At 33.5% G+C, this 22,725-nt stretch overlaps 2 protein-coding genes across 3 annotated transcripts in view; both read left to right on the top strand.

Moving 5' to 3' along the window:
• The window catches only part of LOC311621597 (solute carrier organic anion transporter family member 6A1-like), a 79,558-nt gene extending 61,232 nt beyond the window's left edge, over positions 1 to 18,326 (top strand). Inside the window, exons 10-13 of the mRNA XM_084881794.1 lie at positions 4,911 to 4,975; positions 9,602 to 9,739; positions 16,368 to 16,531; positions 18,292 to 18,326. Of these exons, the coding sequence (XP_084737920.1) occupies positions 4,911 to 4,975; positions 9,602 to 9,739; positions 16,368 to 16,516 (352 nt within the window). The 3' untranslated portion in view covers positions 16,517 to 16,531; positions 18,292 to 18,326. The remainder of the gene's footprint in view (positions 1 to 4,910; positions 4,976 to 9,601; positions 9,740 to 16,367; positions 16,532 to 18,291) is intronic.
• Positions 1 to 22,725, top strand: part of SLCO4C1 (solute carrier organic anion transporter family member 4C1) — a 105,002-nt gene that overhangs the window by 5,529 nt on the left and 76,748 nt on the right. The window contains exons 1-2 of one of the 2 annotated variants that reach the window (XM_084881791.1): positions 18,710 to 19,279; positions 22,526 to 22,638. The exons of the other annotated variant lie outside the window; for it this stretch is intronic. The gene's annotated coding sequence lies outside the window, so the exon portion shown is untranslated. Of the gene's footprint in view, positions 1 to 18,709; positions 19,280 to 22,525; positions 22,639 to 22,725 lie in introns of those variants that run through there. 2 annotated transcript variants of the gene reach the window in all.

Below are 22,725 nucleotides of genomic sequence, written 5' to 3'. Positions count from 1 at the left end.
TCCCCATTACCTCCCCATCCTCCCACCCCCCAATATCTCTCTCTCTATCTCTTTTTTTGGGCATATTTAGTAACTACTTAGTAACTCCTACAAACAGATGATTTTTGGATGATCATTTTATGAATCATTCAGATTCAAGTCATTTAAAAAAATTAATTGTGTTCGCTTCGGCAGCACATATACTAAAAATATTAATTCACTTTTCTTTGATTCAAGTAATTTTTGTTACCTCTTATACCTTCACTAGTAACCTAGTTCCCTATTTCTGTTGAATTTATGATAATTTTTTAAACTAGAATATTTTAAATAGATTAGTAAATTCCTAATTGTTCTCTGTATCATCAAAATCTGGTTAGTTCTTGGAAATATCACTTTTTCATCTTTCTTTTTTTTAAAAAATATATTTTATTGATTTTTCACAGAGAGGAAGAGAGAGGGATAGAGAGTTAGAAACATCGATGAGAGAGAATCATCGATCAGCTGCCTCCTGCACACCCCCCACTGGGGATGCGCCCGCAACCAAGGTACATGCCCCTGATCGGAATCGAACCCGGGACCCTTCAGTCCCCAGGCCGAAGCTCTATCCACTGAGCCAAACCGGTCCCGGCACTTTTTCATCTTTCTTGAATTATCAGCCCTACAACAACTACCCCAAATTTTCATTGGCTCCCACTTAGGGATATATTGTGCCTTTTATTGGCCCTAAGTACTTTGCCTTTGTAAGCAACAAAATAAAAAAATAAAAAATTAAATTAATTTTTAAAAATCAATATATACCTGAACTAGTATGATTCATTATTATTATATTCATAAAAAATTTTTAAAAGCCCTAACCGGTTTGGCTTGGTGGATAAAGCATCGGCCTACGAACTCGAGGGTCCCAGATTCGATTCCAGTCAAGGGCATGTACAGTGGTTGTGGGCACATCCCCAGTAGGGGGTGTGCAAGAGGCACTAATTGATGTTTCTCATTGATGTTTTTGACTATCCCTCTCCCTTCTCTGTAAAAAAATCAATAAAATATATTTAAAAAAAATTTTAAAAGACACTGGAATTACAACAGTTGTGTGTGTCCTTAATGTATTAGTGCCCTAAACAATGCCTATTCTGCTGAATATATAATATCCCTTCCATCGTTACATATAAAATAAAGTCTTATCTTTGCAGTATAGTCCCCAAACCTTCCACAGTTGGGTAACTGTCCATATCAGCTAAAGCTCAATTTTATTTATTACGTTATACTTAATTCCCCTCAATTTACATAGCTCTCCAAAAATTATTTGTGCTATTAGGTGTAAATATTTTTGGTGGAATTTCTTAAATTAATAGAATTTTTTCTAAGTAATTATAATTACATACACACACACACACACACACAAATACTTGAATTTTTGTTAGGTAAAATAGCTTGGACTTATCATTACTGTTTCATTTCTAAATGATGACTGGCATATTTAATGTAAGGGCATTTACTAATACAACTGGCTAGTTTCCATGTAGTTATTGATTTAGTTTTATTTTACAGTAATAAGTTTTTTCTTTATGATTATATTTCTAAAAGATAATTTTCCATCTTTTTTATCATAGATATATTTCAATTGTTCTTGCATTGATGAAGGAATAACAATATCAGATGAGCAAGGTGATTTTATTGATGCCAGACTTGGGACATGTAAATCAGATTGCTATAAATTACCTATGTTCGTTGTTTTTTTCTTTTCAATGATTGTATTTGCTGGTTTCTCTGGTGTACCAAACATGTTGACCATCCTTCGGTATGTATATTATTATTCATAGTAATTTACTTTTAGTATATAAGAAGACAATTTTAGGAAGATCTAAAATATAGTAGTAAATTGTTTACTATTTTGTTTCACTGTAGGTTACTGCTAGAGGGGAAATTGTTACATTCTCCAAATTAATGTGTATGTTTAATTCTCTATTTTGATTAATTTATTTGCATAAAGTCCAATGATATCAAATTTAGTTCAAATTAAGTAATTAGCTTTAACATAGAAAATTCATATATAGGCAAATTGTTACATCATCAAAATTTATGTGTATGTCTAATTCTTTATCTAATTTATTTGAATAGTCTATAGATGCCCCATTTAATTTAGCTTTAACATAAAACAAAACTAAATTTAAATATTTAATGTACCACACCCAGAAAATTCATAAATATAGGAAAGTTCTTAATTATAACACAGATCAAATTATAATGTTGAGTCATTGGTTGTAGGTATTTATTGAATATTTACTTCTCTATTAGCCAATTTAACTATGAAAAAACATCAGTATTATCAACAAAGGAACACAATTTTTAGAATTTTGCTACATTTGTTTAACATTTTTCTAAATTAAAATAGCATTTGTTATTCTTTTGTTTTTCCAGAATATGTAAAATAGACAATATTTTTTATCACATTAATAGAAAAATGGGTCATTATTTTAAAATTATTTTTCCCAGGGACTAACATATGAATTTAAGTCATGGGGAGCAATTTTTTTGCCCCTTAAGAAAGTAGACTAGAGAACATGAATAAATATGTGCAGAAATAAAATCTGAATTGGGCACATGTGGTCTCTCCTTAAATGGGCTTGCAATTAAAAACATTTTTAATATAGATTTTAAAGAAAGAGATTTGCTTTCCACTTATTCATGCATTCATTGGTTGATTCTCGTATGTGCCCTGACCCATGATCAAACCCAAGACCTTGGCTTAGCAGGACAACACTCTAACCAACTGAGCTACTGGGCCAGGGCAATGAGGTTGCAACTGAAATGGAGGATGAAACTTGGACATATAAATATAGAAAGCAGCTTTTTTATTACTTATACGTTTTTTAAAAATATATTTTATTGATTTTTACAGAGAGGAAGGGAGAGAGATAGAGAGCTAGAAATGTCGATGAGAAAGAAACATCGACCAGCTGCCTCTTGCACACCCCCCACCGGGGATGTGCCCGCAACCAACGTACATGCCCCTGACCAGAATCGAACCTGGGACCTTTCAGTCCACAGACCGACGCTCTACCACTGAGCCAAACCGGTTTCGGCTTATTACTTATACATACATATGTCTGGCACTGAAACTATAAGGACCAATAAGATATGGACATTGACTTTAAGTTTATTAGAGTTTAATAGGGGGAGAAAAACATTTAAAAAGAAGTACATTGAATAGTTAGAGGTGCCTTGATTAAAGCTTATAAAACTGACCCAGAACAAAGTGAAGAAAATGGTAATTTTTACTTAGGAAAATTTAGAAAACTTACAGAAGGTGTAACACTTGAACTAAGTTATAAAGATAAGTAATTTCTCATAATGCAAGTGGACTGGGGACAAGTTTTTAATAGGAAAAGTGAGCAGTGAAAATAGATGCTAAACACATAAAATATGTGGGCAAGGAGTTTTGTTATGACAGGAGTAACATAATGGTGAAACGGGACAAGGAGATTTGAGCTTCCTAAGGACCTAATAACGTATGGTTTTCTTTGCCATGCTAATGTGAATGATGTTATCCCGTGCACACCCAGAAGTCATTGACAATAAACTTCAGAAGTAAAAGTGACCAAATATGCATTTTACTTATGTATTCATTTTTCAAATATGCATTTTAGATAGAGTACCTTGAAAATAGTGTGGAAGATGATGAAAGAGGGAAAACTAAAAGAGGAAAGAATTTAGGACATAATTTTATTTTATTTCTTCTTATTATTTTACTTTAAAAAAATCTTTATTGTTAAAAGTATTACATATTAGATAGGTCCTCCATTATCCCTCATAAACCTCTTCCAGCCTGCTCCCCTCATACCCCTCTTCTTATTTTTTAGACTCTTAAAAAATTTAAATCTTAATTGTTGAAAGTATTATATATATCCTCCTTTCTCCCCATTTGTCCTTTATATTTTGTCCCCACTCCCCACCCCAGGCCTTCACCACCCTATTGTTTGTGTCCATGGGTTATACATATATGCATTGAAGTACTTTGGTTGATCTTTGCCCACCCAAACACCCTCTCCTGCCCTCCCTCTGATATTCACCAGTCTGTTCTATGCTTCTGTGCCTCTGGTGGGAATGCAGACAGGTGCAACCAGTGTGGAAAACAGTATGAAGTTTCCTCACAAAGTTAAATATGGAACTGCCATTTGACCCAATAATCCAACTTCTAGGAATATATCCTAAGAAACCTAAAACACCAATCAGAAAGAAATATGCACCCCTATGTTCATAGCAGCACAATTAACAATAGCTAAGATCTGGAAACAACCAAAGTGCCAATCAGTAAATGAGTGGATAAAAAAGCTGTGGTACATTTGTACCATGGAACACTATGCAGAAGTAAAAAAGAAGAATCTCTTACCCATTGAGACCACATAGAGGGAGCTGGAGAGTATTATGCTAAGTGAAATAAGCCAGTCAGAGAAAGACAAGTCTTATGTGATCCTCACTCATATGTGGAATCTAATTAACAAAATGTTCATCCAAAAACATAGAAGCATGGAACAGAGTGAGAAATCTCTAAGGGAAGGCTGGCGGAGGGTGGGTGCGTGGAAAGAAAACATATTTTTTTTAAAAAAAGAAAGAAAGAAAACCAAAGAATGAAGAAAGAGAAGTGGGGAAACTATGATTTATTTATTTATTTTTTCAGGATTCTGGGGCAGGGATTTGGGCCATAACTGCTTACCCCTTGTGAAGAGCAAAATCTCAGAATTGGTTGGCAAAGGGCAGGATATGGAGAAATGGGAGGAGTTGTAATTTTTTAATTGAAGCAGATCAAACTTTGTTAATTGTCCAAAGATTCTTAGTTTAATTCATATACTGGAAAAAAATTAACCTTGAATCTAGAAAACATTCTCTGAAGCTAATGATAACAATGTTTTAATAATATTGCTATTTGCTTGCAGGATTGTAGCTGAGAAACAACGTTCTCTAGCGATTGGTTTGACCTATGTGTTTTTGCGAGTATTTGGTATGAACTTTTAGCAATTTTTTATTGCATTGAAATGTTCATATTTTCATGTGTCTATATTTTCACATGTACATTTACAATTTCAAATAGATAATAATGGCAATCAGCAAAACAAGTGAATGGGGGAGACAAAACAATGTAAAAAGATAATATAACCCATCCTGTCACATAAAATATGCATTAATATTATATTCAATTAGAAGAGATCATTTATTTGATCAGAAGTATGTTCACCAGGTTCATCCAATTGGTGTGTGAAGCTGAAATAAAACATATAAGCATAATAATTATTCATTACTTTTTATTTGAGAAGTCAATAACTTAGATGAGTGCTTTTATACATTTCATTACCAAAGTCACTGAATCTGATGTTTTTAAAGATTTGTATCCAAAGTACAAATTAATTTTGCTGAGGGTAATGCACTCTGTACTCCAGGCTTTCTTAAAATAGCAAAAACTAGCTTTCAAATCCACATTATGACTATTATTAGAACCCCTATTCAAGAAGTTGATTGAAAACATTGGTGGGGTAAGGAAATAAGATTAAACTGAAGACTGAAAGACAGGATAAATGAAGTTAAGAATGTAGAAAAATTGGCCGAAACCAGTTTGGCTCAGTGGATAGAGCGTCGGCCTGAGGACTAAAAGGTCCCAGGTTCAATTCCGGTCAAGGGCATGTACCTTGGTTGCGGGGACTATCCCAGTAGCGGGTGTGCAAGAGGCAGCTGATCAATGATTCTCTCTCAATGTTTCTAACTCTCTATCTCTCTCTCTTTCTCTCTGTAAAAAATCAATAAGATATATATATGTATAAAAAACCTGAAAAATAGAAAAAATAAATAAAAATAAAAAAACAACAAACGTTTAAAAAAAAAAAGAATGTAGAAAAATTTAAGTGTGGCTCTGATGTGGATCAGAGAAATCATTCCATAGCTACATTAGTAGGCAGGGTTAAAATTAGCTTTAACAGGGGAAAAAATAGAGGATATTTTTATAGTGAACAATGGTCCACTAGACAAGGACAGACTTTTAAAACCTGTTAACCGGGGAGTTCCCTTTTTAATTACGCAACATATAACGGGCGCGTACTCTTTCACTAGGACGTGTCAGTACGTCACGCCCGGAGGACATAATTTCATATTATTATTTTTTTTATTTATACTTAAAAGAAATGAAAAGACTATGAAATATATATTTTTTCATTTATTTATATATAAAGCAGAAAGGAAAATACAAAATTACAAACAAATCTAAAAGAATACCAACAAAAAAATGGAAACATCCAATTAAAAAATTATAAATTTTACAAACAATTATAAAGATTACAAAAAAATCTATATTTTTTATTTTGATACACAATAAAAAATATTAAAAAGTTAACAGTTACAGAACAATAAACAAAAGCACACAAATAAAATAGAAATATTGAGTTTTAAAAAATTGAAATATAGATGTAAAAATTCAAAACTCAACTTCCGTGTGATATATTTTAAAACAATTGTTGATACATAGTGCTACCTTACAATCCAGACACCAGTATGTAGATTCTTTCCTAACACCTTTTTTGTAGCAAACTTGGCATTTCCTGGATTTAGTTTTTCCTATATCGCTTTCCATTTATTCTGGAAAATGCCTTTCAACTAAGCATGATGGTTTAGATGTACAGCTGTTTGTTGATGTCTTTGGGTGGGTTTTCACTATGTTGTTATCTACCAATTTCTCTACACACCCTACCAAAAAGTGTAATCGATCCAAATGACCTTTATCTTTTTTGTATTGGGTCGGCAGCTAAGTAATTGCGGATTTTTTAAAGAAAATCAAAGACAATTTTTTCATGGAACTAAATAACTTTATTCTGTAATGTATTGCCCATTTTGATCAATGACCTTTTGCCATCTTTCAGGCAGCATCATAATCCCACGTTCAAAAAACTTCTGGTTTTTATTAGCAAAAAACTGAATCAGGTATGATTTGACATCATCATCATTATTGAAATTTTTACCATTCAAGGAGTTTTGTAAAGATCGAAACAAAAAGTAATCAGATGGTGCAAGGTCAGGACTATATGGTGGATGTGGCAAAACATCCCAACCAAGCTCCATTAATTTTTGCCGAGTGACCAAAGATGTGTGTGGCCTTGCATTGTCATGATGGAATACAACACCTTTTCGATTTGTCAATTCGGGCCGCTTTTCTTCAACTGCATTGTTTAATTTCGTTAGTTGTTCAATGTAGACATCAGAATTGATCGTTCGGTTGGGTGGTAAGAGTTCAAAGTAGACAATTCCTTTGTAATCCCACCAAACTGATAACAAAACCTTCTTTTGATGAATATCAGCTTTTGATGTTGTTTGAGTTGGTTCACCTGGCCTGCTCCACGATCTTTTCCGCTTGATATTGTTGTAAACAACCCATTTTTCATCGCCAGTTATCAGTCGTTTTAAAAATGGATCATTTTCATTACGTTTCTTTAGCAAATCGCAGCTGCTAACGCGTTGCGTTAACTGTGATTCTTTAATTTCGTGAGGAACCCATGTATCGAGTTTTTGAACATAGCTAAGTTGTTTTAAGTGATTTTCAATGCATGTATGTGATACATGAAGCTTCTCTGCAATCTCACGTGTTGTACTGTGACAGTCCGAATTGATTATTGCTTTGATTAGGGCGTCATCAACTTCAACTGGACGACCAGAGCGTTTTTCATCTTTGAGTGAAAAATCACCAGAACGAAATTTGGCAAACCAATTTTGACACTGCCGTTCTTTTAAGGCTTCGTCACCATAAACAGCACATAACTTTTTATGAGCTTGCAATGCGTTTTCCCTTTGTGGAAATAAAAAAGCAAAATATGACGAAAATGTTCCTTTTGATTTTCCATTTTTCAACGAACGCCAAACGAAAACTATAAAACAGATCAAAAAACTTTTTTTACTAATTAACAGCTGAATAGCCAACTATCAAATAACAAAATGTGTTTTACATTTGTACTACGTCTGCAAACTAAAAATTCAACTGAAGCCATATATGTGTGAAACCCGCAATTACTTAGCTGCCGACCCAATATATAATATATGCATTGAAGCAGCACATATCAATTAATCGTAGAAAAATTTTTTTTATAAAATATTTTTACCCTATTATGGGCAGCCGTGTAGGCCACCATAACTCCATCTCCCAAGTCTACGCCATCCATATTCCAGGACAACATTCGGTTTTTCTTGCCTTCTTCCTCTCTCTTCAATCATTCTTTTCGTTATTATGAATAGAACTGAACATCAATACGTCTTTTTATCCTTCCATTTTAAAACCATAAGTTTGTCTTTGAATCTTACTATATGTTCATTTTTATGTAATTTTTTGTTTTTATTTCACTGGGGATTCCGACTCTGTTTATCCTCATTGTTCCAACAATGTCTGTATTGTTTTGACACAAGAGTTCAGCCAAATGAATTGACGTATAGAAATTAAGTAAATCCTATACCCTTTATTCAGTAAGTCATGTGTTAACTCCAAAACAATTCTTGTTGAACACGTCCACCACTCTCACTAGCGAAATTATACTGATTCCTTCCATGTCTTAAATTCATGTGGAGTCATGTATGGATGACTAATACCTCTGTTGTTCGGAATATACATCCTGCCCATTTTAGGGCGCAACATATATTTCAAGGACGTATTCATACGTCCTACCCGTACCCTATATTGTTTACGTTTGACATATTTATACGTCCTGCTTCCAACAGGTTAATGGAAGATGGAGCATAACAAACAGCAAATTCATAGACAGAAAAGAACCCAGTGAGACATGCATTTTTGAATGGGAGTGGGTAGAATAAGATGATATTTCAGATATAGACTGTTTCTAGACAGGGCTGTGGCATCTGAGAATTTTAAACTGAGGAATTATTTTACCTGATTTGCTTTTAAAATATAACTCTGCTGCTGAAGGAGAAATAATAGAATATAATGTGCAGAAAATGGAAATGGAGGTTCTAAAATATAATTCATATTCACAATAAATTAGATTCTGGGGTTGCAGTATAGACAAAGAGAAATCAACACTTCCAATATACTGTATGTTTGGAGTTAATGTTATAAAGATTTTTCATGGATTGGAAAATTATCATGGGAAATGGAGAAAAAGCGTAATAGGCCTAGGATTTTTTACCTTGAGCCATTATATACAACATGACAGCACTTACTGAGACAGGGTTTTCTGATATTGGATAGTGGTTCTTAAAATCAATATTTAGTATCTTATGTTTAAAATTCCTTTTTCTTAAATATTTCACTCAAAAATTCCCAACAATTTTGAGATGTCAACTAAATGACATCATCCACACTATTCTGAAAAGATTCAATTCTACCAAGAATAAGGATTTTTCAAAAACACATTGTTTCTAATTATTAATAATATTATCTATAAGTAAATTCTTAGTCTATTTTATATTATTATCCAGGACCAATTTTTAGATAATTTAAAATGTTACGTTTACAGTGATAGTAACTAAATATATTACAGATAGATAGATAGATAGATAGATATTTAATTTTAGGATGAAAATTATTCTGATACCAACCTATAATGTTTTTATACAGAATTAACAATTACTGCATTTTTCATAGGGACTATACCTGGACCAATAGTTTTTAAAATGGTAGGAGAAACTTCTTGTACCTTTCGGGATAGTGGACAGTGTGAAGGCACAGGAAGTTGTTGGATCTATGACCGAATAAAAATGGCCTACCTATTTTTAGGAATATGTAAGTGATATCCATTAAAGAAATATAAAGAAGTAAAGTTATTTTAAAACCTTATGGTTATTTAAAGTAAAGTACAGTAATAATAAACAATGAACAAATGGATACTTTGATGATTAAAGAAGCCTTATATCATTACATAGGAAATATTTTTGAAACTAAAGTACTATAGAATTTATGTAAATAATTGGGTCACTACATTAAATACACTGTTGTTTTATATTATTCTTGAGTAGAGAGTGGTGATTATCAGAATTTTCAGTTCAGGAGTAATTTTGCCTGTATATATATATTTATCTAACCAAGTTATTTGATCTTGTGACCCTTTTACTTTCCACAGTAAAAGATTGTCTGATTAAAAATTATCTTTTGGCCAAAACTGGTTTGGCTCAATGGATAGAGCGTTGGCCTGCGGACTTAAGGGTCCCAGGTTCGATTCCGGTCAGGGGCATGTACATTGGTTGCGGGCACATCCTCAGTAAGGGGTGTGCGGGGGGTGGGGTGGGGGTGGGGCAGCTGGTCAATGATTCTCTTTCTTCGATGTTTCTTACTCTCTATCCCTCTACCTCGCTGTAAAAAAAACAATAAAATATATATATGTTTTTAAATTATTTTTGGGGCCGGGACCGATTTGGCTCAATGGATAGAGCGTCGGCTTGGGGACTGAAGGGCCCCGGGTTCGATTCCGGTCAAGGGCATGTACCTTGGTTGCGGGCATATCCCCAGTAGGGGGTGTGCAAGAGGCAGCAGATCAATGACTCTCTCTCATTGATGTTTCTAACTCTCTATCTCTCTCCCTTCCTCTCTGTACAAAAATCAATAAAATATATTTTAAAAAAATAAAAAATAAAATCAATAAAAATATTTTAAAAATTATTTTTTGGCACTACTAAAGAGCATCAACATACTCTTACCCCACTTAAATGTAAATTTCATATAGTCTCATGCTCAATGATATAACAGTGCTTGGCACATAGCAAGCATCCAGTAATGATTGAACAAATAAAAGATATAGGGAACTGAGATACTAGGGTGGTCTGAGCTATTGGGGATAATGTTGGGGAAGTCTAGATATTACTTGGGAAACATCACTAATCTTCCTGTATTTCAATGTTTTCATCTGTGAAAAGAGGATTTAGACTACATAATTTCTGAAGTCTTAATCATTATTAACATTGAATGATTTTTATTGTATACTAATAGATGCTATTGGTGTGATAAATAATGTAAAGTGCTTTTTTATGTTTTGTGATTTTACTGAGTTCAGTAATTCAAAGAACCACATAATGATAGGCTCTAATATTTAACAGGAACAATTATCTGTTTACAGTAGTGCCTTCTAATTCAAAAATTAATTTTCCAGCAAACTTAGTCAACACTTAACCTGAATAAAGTAAATTTAAGAAAAATATTAAAAAGTAAAAATGACATTTAAGAAGTCAAAATAATTTTTGCAGAGATAATTCAACAAAACCATTACGAATTCCTCTTAAAATACTGCTGAGCCTTTAAATATTCATTTTAGGTAAAACTGTAACATGCTTAACTATTTTAAAACATTGCATATAATTGAGAAAGTTGATAAACTACTAGAGATCCTGCTAAGGAGCTACTAAAGTAAGATAACAATAATAAAGAACATAGGAAATTACAGTAAGAGAAAGAAAACACAGGAAACTTAATAGAAATATACATTTGTGGCAATTTCATTGTAAACTAGTACATTTTAAAGTGTATTCCATGAGTCATTTAAAAAAAACTTGGAGTGCTTTCTAAAAATATAAGTAATGAGGCTCTGAATTTGAATATCAGGATTAGAGGTAGACATATACATTTTTAATAAAGCATTAAATTTAATAAGCAGTAAATTTGGAAGACAAGAGATTCTAGAGCTACACTATTTAATATGGTACATCTTAACCACATATAGCTATTTAAATTTAATAGAATTAAATGCAATTAAAAATTCAGTTTCACAGTAACAATAGCTAACTTGTACATGATTAATGGTCACAACTGACTGCTCTATTGGACAGTGTGGATGTACAACACTACACAAGAAGTTGTATGCACACTACTACTACAGATCAAGGCTTATTCAAAAGGGATCCATGAACCCTAGAAGCCCACACTGAATATGAGTAGATTTTTTAATCCTAAAATTCTATTTTTGTTCATTTTATGTCCAAAAAAATTTCCCCTGTGGTGCATTTATCATCTCAAATAGTTTATCACTCAGAAAAAGTTGGTAAAATTTTTATACTATCAATCAATCAGTTCCCTTTGGCAGCAAGAAAATTCTTCTGATCTTTCTTTCTCTTAATCTTAAATTTCTATTGGAATGACGTGTTACATACTTTTTACCTCAAATGAAGGATTCCCGTCAGCTTTCTCCCTTTTATATATATATTTAAAAAATAGAAGCCCAGTGCACAAATTTCATGCACCGGCAGGAGGCTGTCCCTCATCCCGGCCTGCACTCTCTCCAATCTGGGAACCCTCAGGGGATGTCCAACTGCTATTTTAGGCCTGATCCCACAGAGATTACACATGAAATTGGTCCTAAACTGGCAATCAGACATCCCTTGCACAATCTGGACCCTGGCTCAAAACTGCTTGCCTTCCTGCCTGCCTGATTGCTGTCTAACTGCTCCCCTGCGCCGGCCTGATCATGCCCCTAACTGCTTGCTCCCCTGCCAGCTTGATTGCCCCTTACTGCCTGTGCCCCTGCCAGCCTGATCATCCCTAACTACCTCTGACTTGGCCCCTGCCACCATGGCTTTGTCCAGAAGGAAGTCGAATGAATGTCTGGAAGATGTCCAGTCAACCCAGTCTAATTAGCATATTATACTTTTATTAGTATAGATTATTAGTATAGATTACATTACATTCATAGTTTGTTTTATGTTTTTATTTCTTTTTAGACAGAGAGGAAAGGAGAGGAAGAGAGAGAGAGAGAGAGAGAGAGAGAGAGAGAGAGAGAGAGAGAGAGAGAGAGAGAGAGAGAAACATCAATGATAAGAGAGAATCATCAATCAGCTGCCTCCTGCATGCCCTTACCAGGGGATTGAGCCTGCAGCCCAACAATGTGCTCTAATTCAGAATCTAACCAGTGACTTCTTATTCCTGGGTCAATGCTCAAATATTGAGCAACACCCACTGGGTGTCAGCTCTTTCTTTAATTGCACTAGAGAGATGATTTATAAGTATTTTGCATGTATTTCCTATTTTAAAACACAATGTTTGTGTGTGTGTGTATGTTTTGGTGGAATTTTTATTGAAATATATATTTACACACATACACATTCAGTAAAGAATACAGATTATAAATGTATAACTCAACACATTTTTATTAAGTGAACATACCTGTAATTAGAATTCATATAAATAAATACAACACATTAGAGTTAATAAGTAAAGTTAGTAAGGTTTCTTATTATACATCAGTATACAAATATTAATTGTGTGCCTACATACCAGGCACAAATATAACATAAAAAATGTAGTACGCCAAAGGTCCAAGAATTATCAAGGGAATATTAAGGATAAAACAAAATTGAAGGATTTTGTATACTATCAGATACAAAACCTATTATCACACTGACCAATAGAACAGAATAGAGAATCCAGAAAGAAACCCACACATGCACACTCAACTTATTTATGGCAAAGAAAGAAGACACTACAATGATAAAAAACAGTCTTCAAATAAAGACTAATGGTTCATTTTATATATGCATATCTAAAAATATATCTTGATCCCTACCTTGAATTGTATGCAAAAATCAATTCTAAATTCATTGTAGATCTAAATATAAAAGGTAAAATAATAAAGTCTTTTGAGAAAAACAGGAGGCTATCTCCATGGCCTTATAGTAGGAAGAGATTTCATAAACAGGATACAAAAAGCACTAGCCATAAGAGAAAAATCAGACTGTATTAAAAACTATTAAATTATGCTCAAAAGCAAAGTTAAAACAGAGAGCTACAGTGAAGAAGATAGTGAGGAAGGTAGAAAAGGTGTCAAATAACTTATGTCCAAAATATATAAAGAACTCCCATAAACAAGTAAAAAGCAAAGGAGAGATAACTTAGTAGAAAAGTATCATAGACTGCTGGAAGCAAATTCCAGTTGTTAGCATAATAAATGAAAGAAGTTCATCGGGAGGCTGCTGGACACCTGCAGCAGGGCTGAAAATCTAAGTTATTACCTGCTGCTGGAACAGCCTAAGGCAGCTCCCCCAACCTGATGGTTCTTTATTGTTTATCAGGCCTTTTCTTTGATATATATATATATTTGTTTTGTGAATGGGAAAAATGTGGGGATAAAAAGCCATGGGTCCAGAGATTCAGAGTCCACTTCACTAGAAAGTGGAGCCTCCTCTGGCTCCAACATGCCTCCCAAATTTATATTTCTTGTCTAGTCTCTCAATTCATTATTTATGCACAGCTCTTCTCCAGATTCATGAACCCTTTAATGCGGAAAGACCCTAGCAGTGGACAAAAAAACTTGAAAGAATTTTCACACAAGTGAACAATCAAATAGCCAATAAACAATGGAATAGACAATAAGTTATAATAAAATCAATAATAGAATATATACAATGACAAAAAAGGAAAGCACACAACTACATAAAATATGAATGAATTATAAAATGTTATAAGAAACCAGACATTAATGAATATGCATTGTATGATTCCACTTGCATAATTTTGATTTGCTATAAAATATTTCTAAACCAAACAAAATTAAACTTTTTTGGGTTAATGAATGTAAAGAAGCATGAAGAAAGCCACTGAGGTGTAGACAAATGTTTTGTTTTGCCCAGCTGCTGGCTATACTGTGTTTGGTTTGTGAAGAATGTATCAAGCAGCAATGTAAAAAAAAAAAAAAAAAAGATTTTTTGTAATTAATATACAATTATCTAATATGGATTTTAAGTGTTTGGGTTGATGGCTTTTTGGATAATTGAATGCACCTGTGGAATCAGCGCTAAAATAAGCTATCAAAATTTTCCTGTGCCCTTTTCCAGGCAATTTCTCTCCTCCACAGATAAGCCTCTTTCACATTTCTATTATAATATGTTGGTTTTGCCTGTTCTATAAATTTATGCAAATATAATACAGTATATACTGGTGTTTTTTTGTTGTTGTTTGTTTTTGTCTGTCTTGCTTAATGTCATGCTTGTGGGAGATTCATTCATATTATTCTATAGCAGTAGTTAATGTTTTTAAATTTTTTAAAAAAATTTTGTGTATGTACTATAGGTTATCTGTTCTCCTTTATGTACATTGGGGTTGTTTATGGTGTTTGGCTATAGTATTTAAATGTATGAAATATTATTGTGTCATTATAAATGTCATACTCATTAATTTTTTCTATTTTATCTTTTGAAGCCACTATTATTAATATTGTTAGATAATTGATATTGTGGCTCTGAAATATTTTTTAAAATTATATTTTTATTGATTTCAGAGAGGAAGGGACAGGGAGAGATAGAAACATCAATGTTGAAAGAGAATCACTGATCACCTGCCTCCTGCACGCTCCGCACTGTGATCGAGCCTACAACCCTGGGCATTTGCCCTTGACTGGAATCCAACTGGAGACCATTCACTCCACAGGCCAGTGCTCTAGCCACTGATCCACACCAGCCAGGGCAATATTTTTTACTGTAATCAACATGTTTATTTTCACCCAAAGTTCAAATGCTTTTATTTATTTATTTGTTTGTTTGTTTGTTTAAATATATTTTGATTTTTTTACAGAGTGGAAGGGAGAGGGAGAGAGAGTTAAAACATCAATGAGAGAATCATCAATCAGCTGCCTCTTGCACACCCCCTACTGGGTACATGCCCTTGACCAGAATCGAACCTGGGACCTTTCAGTCCACAGGTCGATGCTCTATCCACTGAGCCAAACCAGTTTCAGCAAGTTCAACTACTTTTAAATAATATTTGTACTATATTAACTTTCTGGAACTTGAAACATGAAAATGACTTTTAAAACACTATATAATCAATTGATATTTGTAAAACACTTCTGTTTATATTTGGAAAATCAAAAATAGTTCAAGAAAAGTAAAGTTTTATGAAATGACTTAAACAGGTTCTAGTTCTTATTACTAATTAAGTTTTGAAGGTAGACATCTTGATATTCTGTAAAATAATAGCACATGTTGCATATTTCTAGGGCTCATGTTTAAGAAATCTAAAAGGTTTTGTAGCCCTAGCTGGTTTGGCTCAGTGGATAGTGTGTCGGCCTGTGGATTGAAGGGTTCCGGGTTTGATCCCATTAAAGGGCACATACCCTGTTTGGGGCACTTGAAGGAGACAACCAATCAATGTGTTTCTCTCATATCAATATTTCTCTCTGTCTTTCACTCCCTCTCTGAAAATCAATGGATAAATATCCTTGGATGAGGAATAAAAAAAAAGAAAGTTTGTAAACATTTCTAAAATCTCCTTTAAATAACTTGATATTTTTATGACATTAATTACATTGGGAAATTGGTACATTTAGAGATAAAATATACTTACTTTTCTTTGGTGAGTGACAGTCTTTCCGTAAACATTTTTACTTTAAATAAATTGACACATCTGATGGTTGTATTTTTTTTTTTTAATTTAGGTGTTCTTGGCAAACTATCCACCATCGTCTTCACTGGTATTGCATTTGTCCTATACAAAAAGTTTGTAAGGGAAAACAGTGATGCCTTAACTCCAAATGCAAGGAACCCAAAAGGAAAACAAAAAGAAAAAAAGAAAACTCATTTATAAGTGGATTATCATTGTGTAAGAATTATGCATTGTCAGCCTATCAGTGGAATATTATATTAATATTTATGCATGTTATATATTTATAGTATATTTATTATATTTATTTATGTTATGTTTATATTATTAATATTTATTGAATATTTAAATTTAAAAATAATATAATTATCCTATCTAATAAAAAGGGAATATGTTAATTGACCCTCACGCCATTGCAAAGATGGTGGTGTCCACAGCCAATAAAAATGGAATATACCCCACCCTCAGAGATGGCGGCGCCCACAGTCACATATTGGTGGCACCTAGTCCCCTCAGCCCCGCTGGGGTGCCAAGTGCACAGTAAGGCACAGGCAAGCCTTGGATGGTGGCTGCCCAGCCACCCAGGACCAACCAAGGCTCAGGTAACCAAGGGCTGGCTGAGGCTTGCATTGCCAGCAGTGGCAGCAGCAGAAGTGTGATGGGGTGCTGCCTTCCCCCAATCACTGGTTCGCCTTCTTCCCCTGAAGGCTCCCAGACTTTGAGAGGGGGCAGGCCAGGCTGAGGGATGCCCCCTCCAATGCATTAATTTTCATGCACTGGGCCTCTAGTATGTTTAATTAATAAATGTGATACCTATGATCCTATTATATTTTTAGTATAAATATAATAATATAGTCTGTGTTTTGAATTTTTAAAATATATTCTTATACAGTTGATATTTTTAATAGAATCATAATACTTTAAAGAAAAGGATGAAGTGGAAGTAGGAAAATACTATTAATTCTGAGTATTTAATAATACTTGTACTATATTAACTTTCTGAAACTTGAAACATAAAAATTACTTTTAAGACACTATATGATCAATTAACTCAAGTTAGTTCAAGTTACATATTAGTTATTGGCCTTTGGTTATATTAGATTACTTAGGTTTTATATGCTTTCTTTTTGTTGCTTTTTATTTGCATTGTGGATATTTATTTCTCAATAAGTTTTCAAAACAAAATTAAATTTGCCATTCTAATTCATATAATAAAATTTTAAATTGATGTTATAATTATTCTAAATTTTTTTTAAACTTTTACAAAATTAACATTTTACTTAACTTTCATTTGATCATGGAAAGGTTTTCTTAGAAAATTTCTCTGGTTAATTGGCCAGTTTACAATACATATTTCCATGGTCCTTTAATTTTAGTATCAATAGAATAAAATTCAGTTTGATCCATAATACCTCTCTATTTTTAACTTCACTTGAATTTTATTGATTAAAAACTAGTACCTGATACCTGACTTGATATCCATTTTTGTTCTTTTGTATTTAATTTTGTGATTAATAATAATAATTTCATGTGAAGACACATTCAAATTTTTATGTAGAAAGTGTTTCAGCCATTTGTGCAAATTTTCTTCAGTTTAAATGTGTCAATAAAATGTTTTTGTTATAATTACTTCATGTATTTTTGAACATCCATGCAAATTATTTAGCAATTTTCCAAATATTGGAATGAAAATCAGATTGTTATAAAACAAAAATTTTTCTACAATGGTTTTTATTCTCTTGGAAGAAAGAACAACTGATAACATTTCTCCTTTGTTATTCATATTAGTCAATGATTTAGTGTGTAAGGGTAGAAATAGTTTTATTTGAGGTCATCTATGACAGAAAGAAATGTGAAGCAAGGAGTATTCATATCATACTATATAAGTTTCTTCCTTAACTGCGACATGCAATTTATAAAAATTTATGTTAGTCTTTACATGAAACTCTAACTGCTTGGCTCTTCTCTATTTGAACCAGCAGGATTGCAGAACATCTGAGGATCAGAGTTTGAGAACAGGAGTTTCTCCTTCAAAGATTCTACAAAATGTGTTGCTGTACTTCACATTCAAAAAGAAAAATCAGACATAATATTTACCTAAGTAGTATCTATAGAAATCTTTCTTTTCAGAATAAAGTACTTTCTTATGAAACATTTCTAATATGTTTTTAATATATATAGGATTTTAAATGTTAGTTTGCAACATAGATACTTGTAGGAGAATTAGAAGTTTAATTGTTTTGGGTTACTTATATCCTTTCTTAACATTCTACTGGCTAAAAATAGTATTTGATAATTTATATAATTAGGAAATAAGGTAAATCAATAGCATTCAGATCCATTTTGAAGGTGCTAGTAATGTGTATGTATGTATAAATACATATCATCATAGAATTGATGAGACTTTATTTGTACTCTTCAAATAGCATTGTTAAAAAAACAAAACAAAACGAAAAAACAAGCCAGTAAAAGTATAAGCAAAATTATACTAATTTGAGGAGTAGCATTAAGACTTTAAATTTGAATATAACATTCTGCTACATTAGAGCATACAATAGTTCATATGTCAGAGACTAGTTCATAGAGGATTGGTAAATGATGTAAATACAACTCAGAGAAATGATGTAAATATAACTCAGACATTCCATTCATTAATACCAATTTTGTGGCTTTTGAAACAATCTGGGGAAGTTTTCTCACTATTAAAGAGAAGACCTTAGCAATCAATTACATTTTAAGAAAAAATAGCTAAAAATTCTACAGAAATACTTTTCTTCTAGAATCAGTTTTGAATGATTTAATGTTATCAAGAATCTTTGTGTTTTCTACAATGTTAATGCATTTCGTGATGCTGTAAGTACCAATGAAGAAGCTGTAAATATGTCTAAGTATCATATTTTTAATTTGTGATGAAATATCAACATTGAGAATTCATGCCCTCAGGGAGCTGCATGTCAAAGGAGAAAGGTGAGCTCCAGCATTTAAACCTACAATTGATTGACTATGCTGGGTGAAAAGACTAGTGGGACTTTAGCTGTACTAAGATTTATTAAGACAGATTGTTTTTGTTAGGACAGGTTACAAAGTTGCATAGCCTTCTGAGTGGTTTACTTCTGCAATATTTTCTTCCTAAACCTAGTTATTTTTGGTGCTTAATTTTACCTAAAAGGGACGTTTTAAAGGAATTTGGTATATGACATTATAGCAGAAATGCTTATATTTTAGAATTGATGAGAGTTTATTTGTACTTTTCAAATAACATTTTCTCTAAAGTTGTGGAATAATTTCTATGAAAATCTAGTTTTTCAAGATTTCCCTTTTCTGGATTCTTTTGTATATTGGATTGAATGTTTTCTGCTTTAAATGAAGCATGTAATCTTTCTTATGTAGAATAGAAAAAGTATCAAGTTTTGATTTACTAATGGCATATAACTCCTTTTGCACTGAGTCTACTCTAATTTTTTCTTATTTTATTAAGATATAATTGACATACAGTACTGTGTAAGTTTAAGGTGCACAGCATAATGACCTAACTTACGTATGTTGTGAAATGATTATTACAATAAATTTAGTTAGTGGCCATTGTTTCATATAGATAAAAAAAGAAAATCAATGTGTATTACCTTGTGATGAGAATCCTTAGGATCACCTCTCTTAACTTTCAGTTACAACATACAGCAGTGTTAACTATAGTCATGTTGTACATTACATTACCAGTCCATATCCTATATAATAAAAGGCTAATATGCAGATAGACCAAAGGGCTGAACTACTGATCGCCATGATGCGTACTGACCACCAGGGTGCAGACACTCAATGCAGGAGCTGTGCTCTGGTGGTCAGTGTGCTCCCACAGAGGGAGTACCGTCAGCCAGAAGCCAGGCTCACAGCTGGTGAACACAGCGGCAGTGGCGGGAGCCTCTCCTTCCTCCGCGGCAGTGCTAAGTATATCCAACTGACGGGGAGCAGGCCTACGCTATCAGTCAGACATCCCCTGAGGGCGCTTAGACTCTGAGAGGATGCAGGCTGGGCTGAGGGACCCCCCCGAGTGCACAAATTTCATGCACTGGGCCTCTAGTTTATTTTATAATAGGAAGTTTGCATATTTGAACACCTTCATCCAATTAGTCCACCCTCCAACCCCTGCCTCTGGTAACCACAAATATGATCTATTTTTCTATTAGTTTGGGTTTAATGTTTGTTTTATTCCACAGACTAGAGGCCCATTGCAGGAAGATCCCTGCAAGAATAGGGCTTCCTGTGGTCTTCTTTGCCACCCGCCTGCTTCTCTTCCTTCTCTGCAGCCCAGCCAGCTTCCCTGCCGCCCCACTTGCTTCTTTGCAGCTTAGCTCCCTTATGTAGCACTTTGCTTCCTTCTATGCTGTCTTCAGTCTTCACTCTGCACTCTATGCAAATTAACTGACATATTGGTTGTGTTAATTTTCATACTCGCTCCTGATTGACTGGTGGGCATGGCTTGTGGGCATAGCAGAGGTATGGTCAGTTTGCATGTTTCTCTTTTATTAGATAGGATAAGTGAGATCATGTGATATTTATCTTTCTCTGACTGGCTTATTTCATTTAGCGTAATGCTCTCCAGCTCCATCCATGCTGTTGCAAATAGTAAGTCGTCACCACCATCCATCTCTGTAACTATTTTCATCTTTAAAATTGGAACTCTATACCTATCCTATATAATAAAAGGATAATATGCAAATCAACCAAACAGCGGAACGACTGGTTGCTTTGATGAGCATTGACAACCAGGGAGAAAATGATTAATGCAGGAATTGCCCCTAGTGGTCAGTGCACTACCACAGGGGGAGCACTGCTCAGCCAGAAACCCTAAGCTGGGCTCATGGCTGGCGAGCAAGTGGTGGAGGTGGGAGTCTCTCTTGCCTCCATAGCAGTGCTAAGGATGTGCGACTGCCAGCTTAATGTAAAAGGGACATCTCTCAAGAGCTCCTGGTCTGCGAGGGCACAAGCCAGGCTGAGGGACAGCGCCCCCCAACCCTGAATGTATGAATTTCATGCACTGGGCCTCTAGTAGAAAAATAATGGGCATTTCATAGAGGAGGAAACACAACTGCCTAATAATCATATGAAAAGATGTTTGACCTAATTAAGCAAGCATGAAAACACAAATTGAGAAAGATTCCATTATGCATTCATTAGAATTGCAAAAATTAAAAAGGCATGACAATATTTCTTTTAAAGGATTTGGCCAAATAGGGGCTCTCTTAGACTGCTGAAAAAGTGGGAAAATTGTACAAGCATTATGGATTTGCATTTAGTCTTATCTTCTAAATTGGAAGTATATACCCTGTAGCTCAGAGATTTCATTCTAGGAATATATATCTTAGAAAATTCTTACATATGTCCAAAAAGAGAAATGTTCAACATGTTTATAGATATTCTTGGTTTGTATTAGGAAATAAAGGAAACAATATAAATAGTAAGATAATGTACATATACAATGTGTTATATTTTTGTAATGGAAAGCATACTACTAGAAGATGGAATAAAATTGATGTATAGCTATCAAAATAAATAAATCTTACAAAAACAGTTTTGAACAAAAAATTCCAAATTGCAGGTTTTTATAACATACTATTTTATTATTTATGAAAATATATATCTGTAACATAAAGAAGTTTAAGGGAATAAAATATTATTAGCAGCAGCAAAGCTAACATGCTGCATAGCATACATTCATTGGAGGAGAAAAACTATCTTCCCAAGTTTAAAAAGAACAATAAAAATACTCACTTCCTTCCGTATGGTAGGATGACTTTTGGTTCCATGCCTGTCAATAACAGTTGCAAAGTAAATAATAACAGATTGACTCAAATTTGAGCTCCTAAATTAATTAATACCAAGGGGAATATAATTGGTATAATTGGATGGTTTAATTAGGTCCTGGCCTTGAAGCTGAAGATGCAATCAGCTCCCCTAGGTCCCATAAGCAGTGTGGGAGAGACATATATAATGCACAAAATTATTTTAAGAAGAAGAAATTACTCTTTTAATAGATGGGATAGGTAGAATAGAAGATTTAGAAGATAAGAATTCAGTTGTGGGCATATTAATTTTGAAGTATCCATGAGTTAGCTAAATGACTTTTGGCATTGAAAATATAGATATGAAGCTCAATTGGATTCATAATTGGGAATCATCAGTATAAAAATAATTATTTATCTTTATTGGATAAAGATAAATTTTTCCAGGAAGAGAAAGCCTATAAACTGAGGAATTTTGAAGAACATATTATATAAGAAATGGCTAGAGGAAGAGACTAAGAAGAAGAAAGAAGAAATCAATATAAGGTAAGATAAGAGAGAATATGAAGATGATGGAAGTAGTCAAAATTGTCACATGTTGCTGAGGCACCAAGGGAGTAGGCAGTGAAAATG

This window comes from Pipistrellus hanaki (genome assembly GCF_964339955.1).
Source record: "Pipistrellus hanaki genome assembly, chromosome: 4".
Lineage (NCBI taxonomy): Eukaryota > Metazoa > Chordata > Mammalia > Chiroptera > Vespertilionidae > Pipistrellus > Pipistrellus hanaki.
Note: the sequence above shows the minus strand (reverse complement) of the source record. Positions and strands in the feature narration are given on the sequence as shown.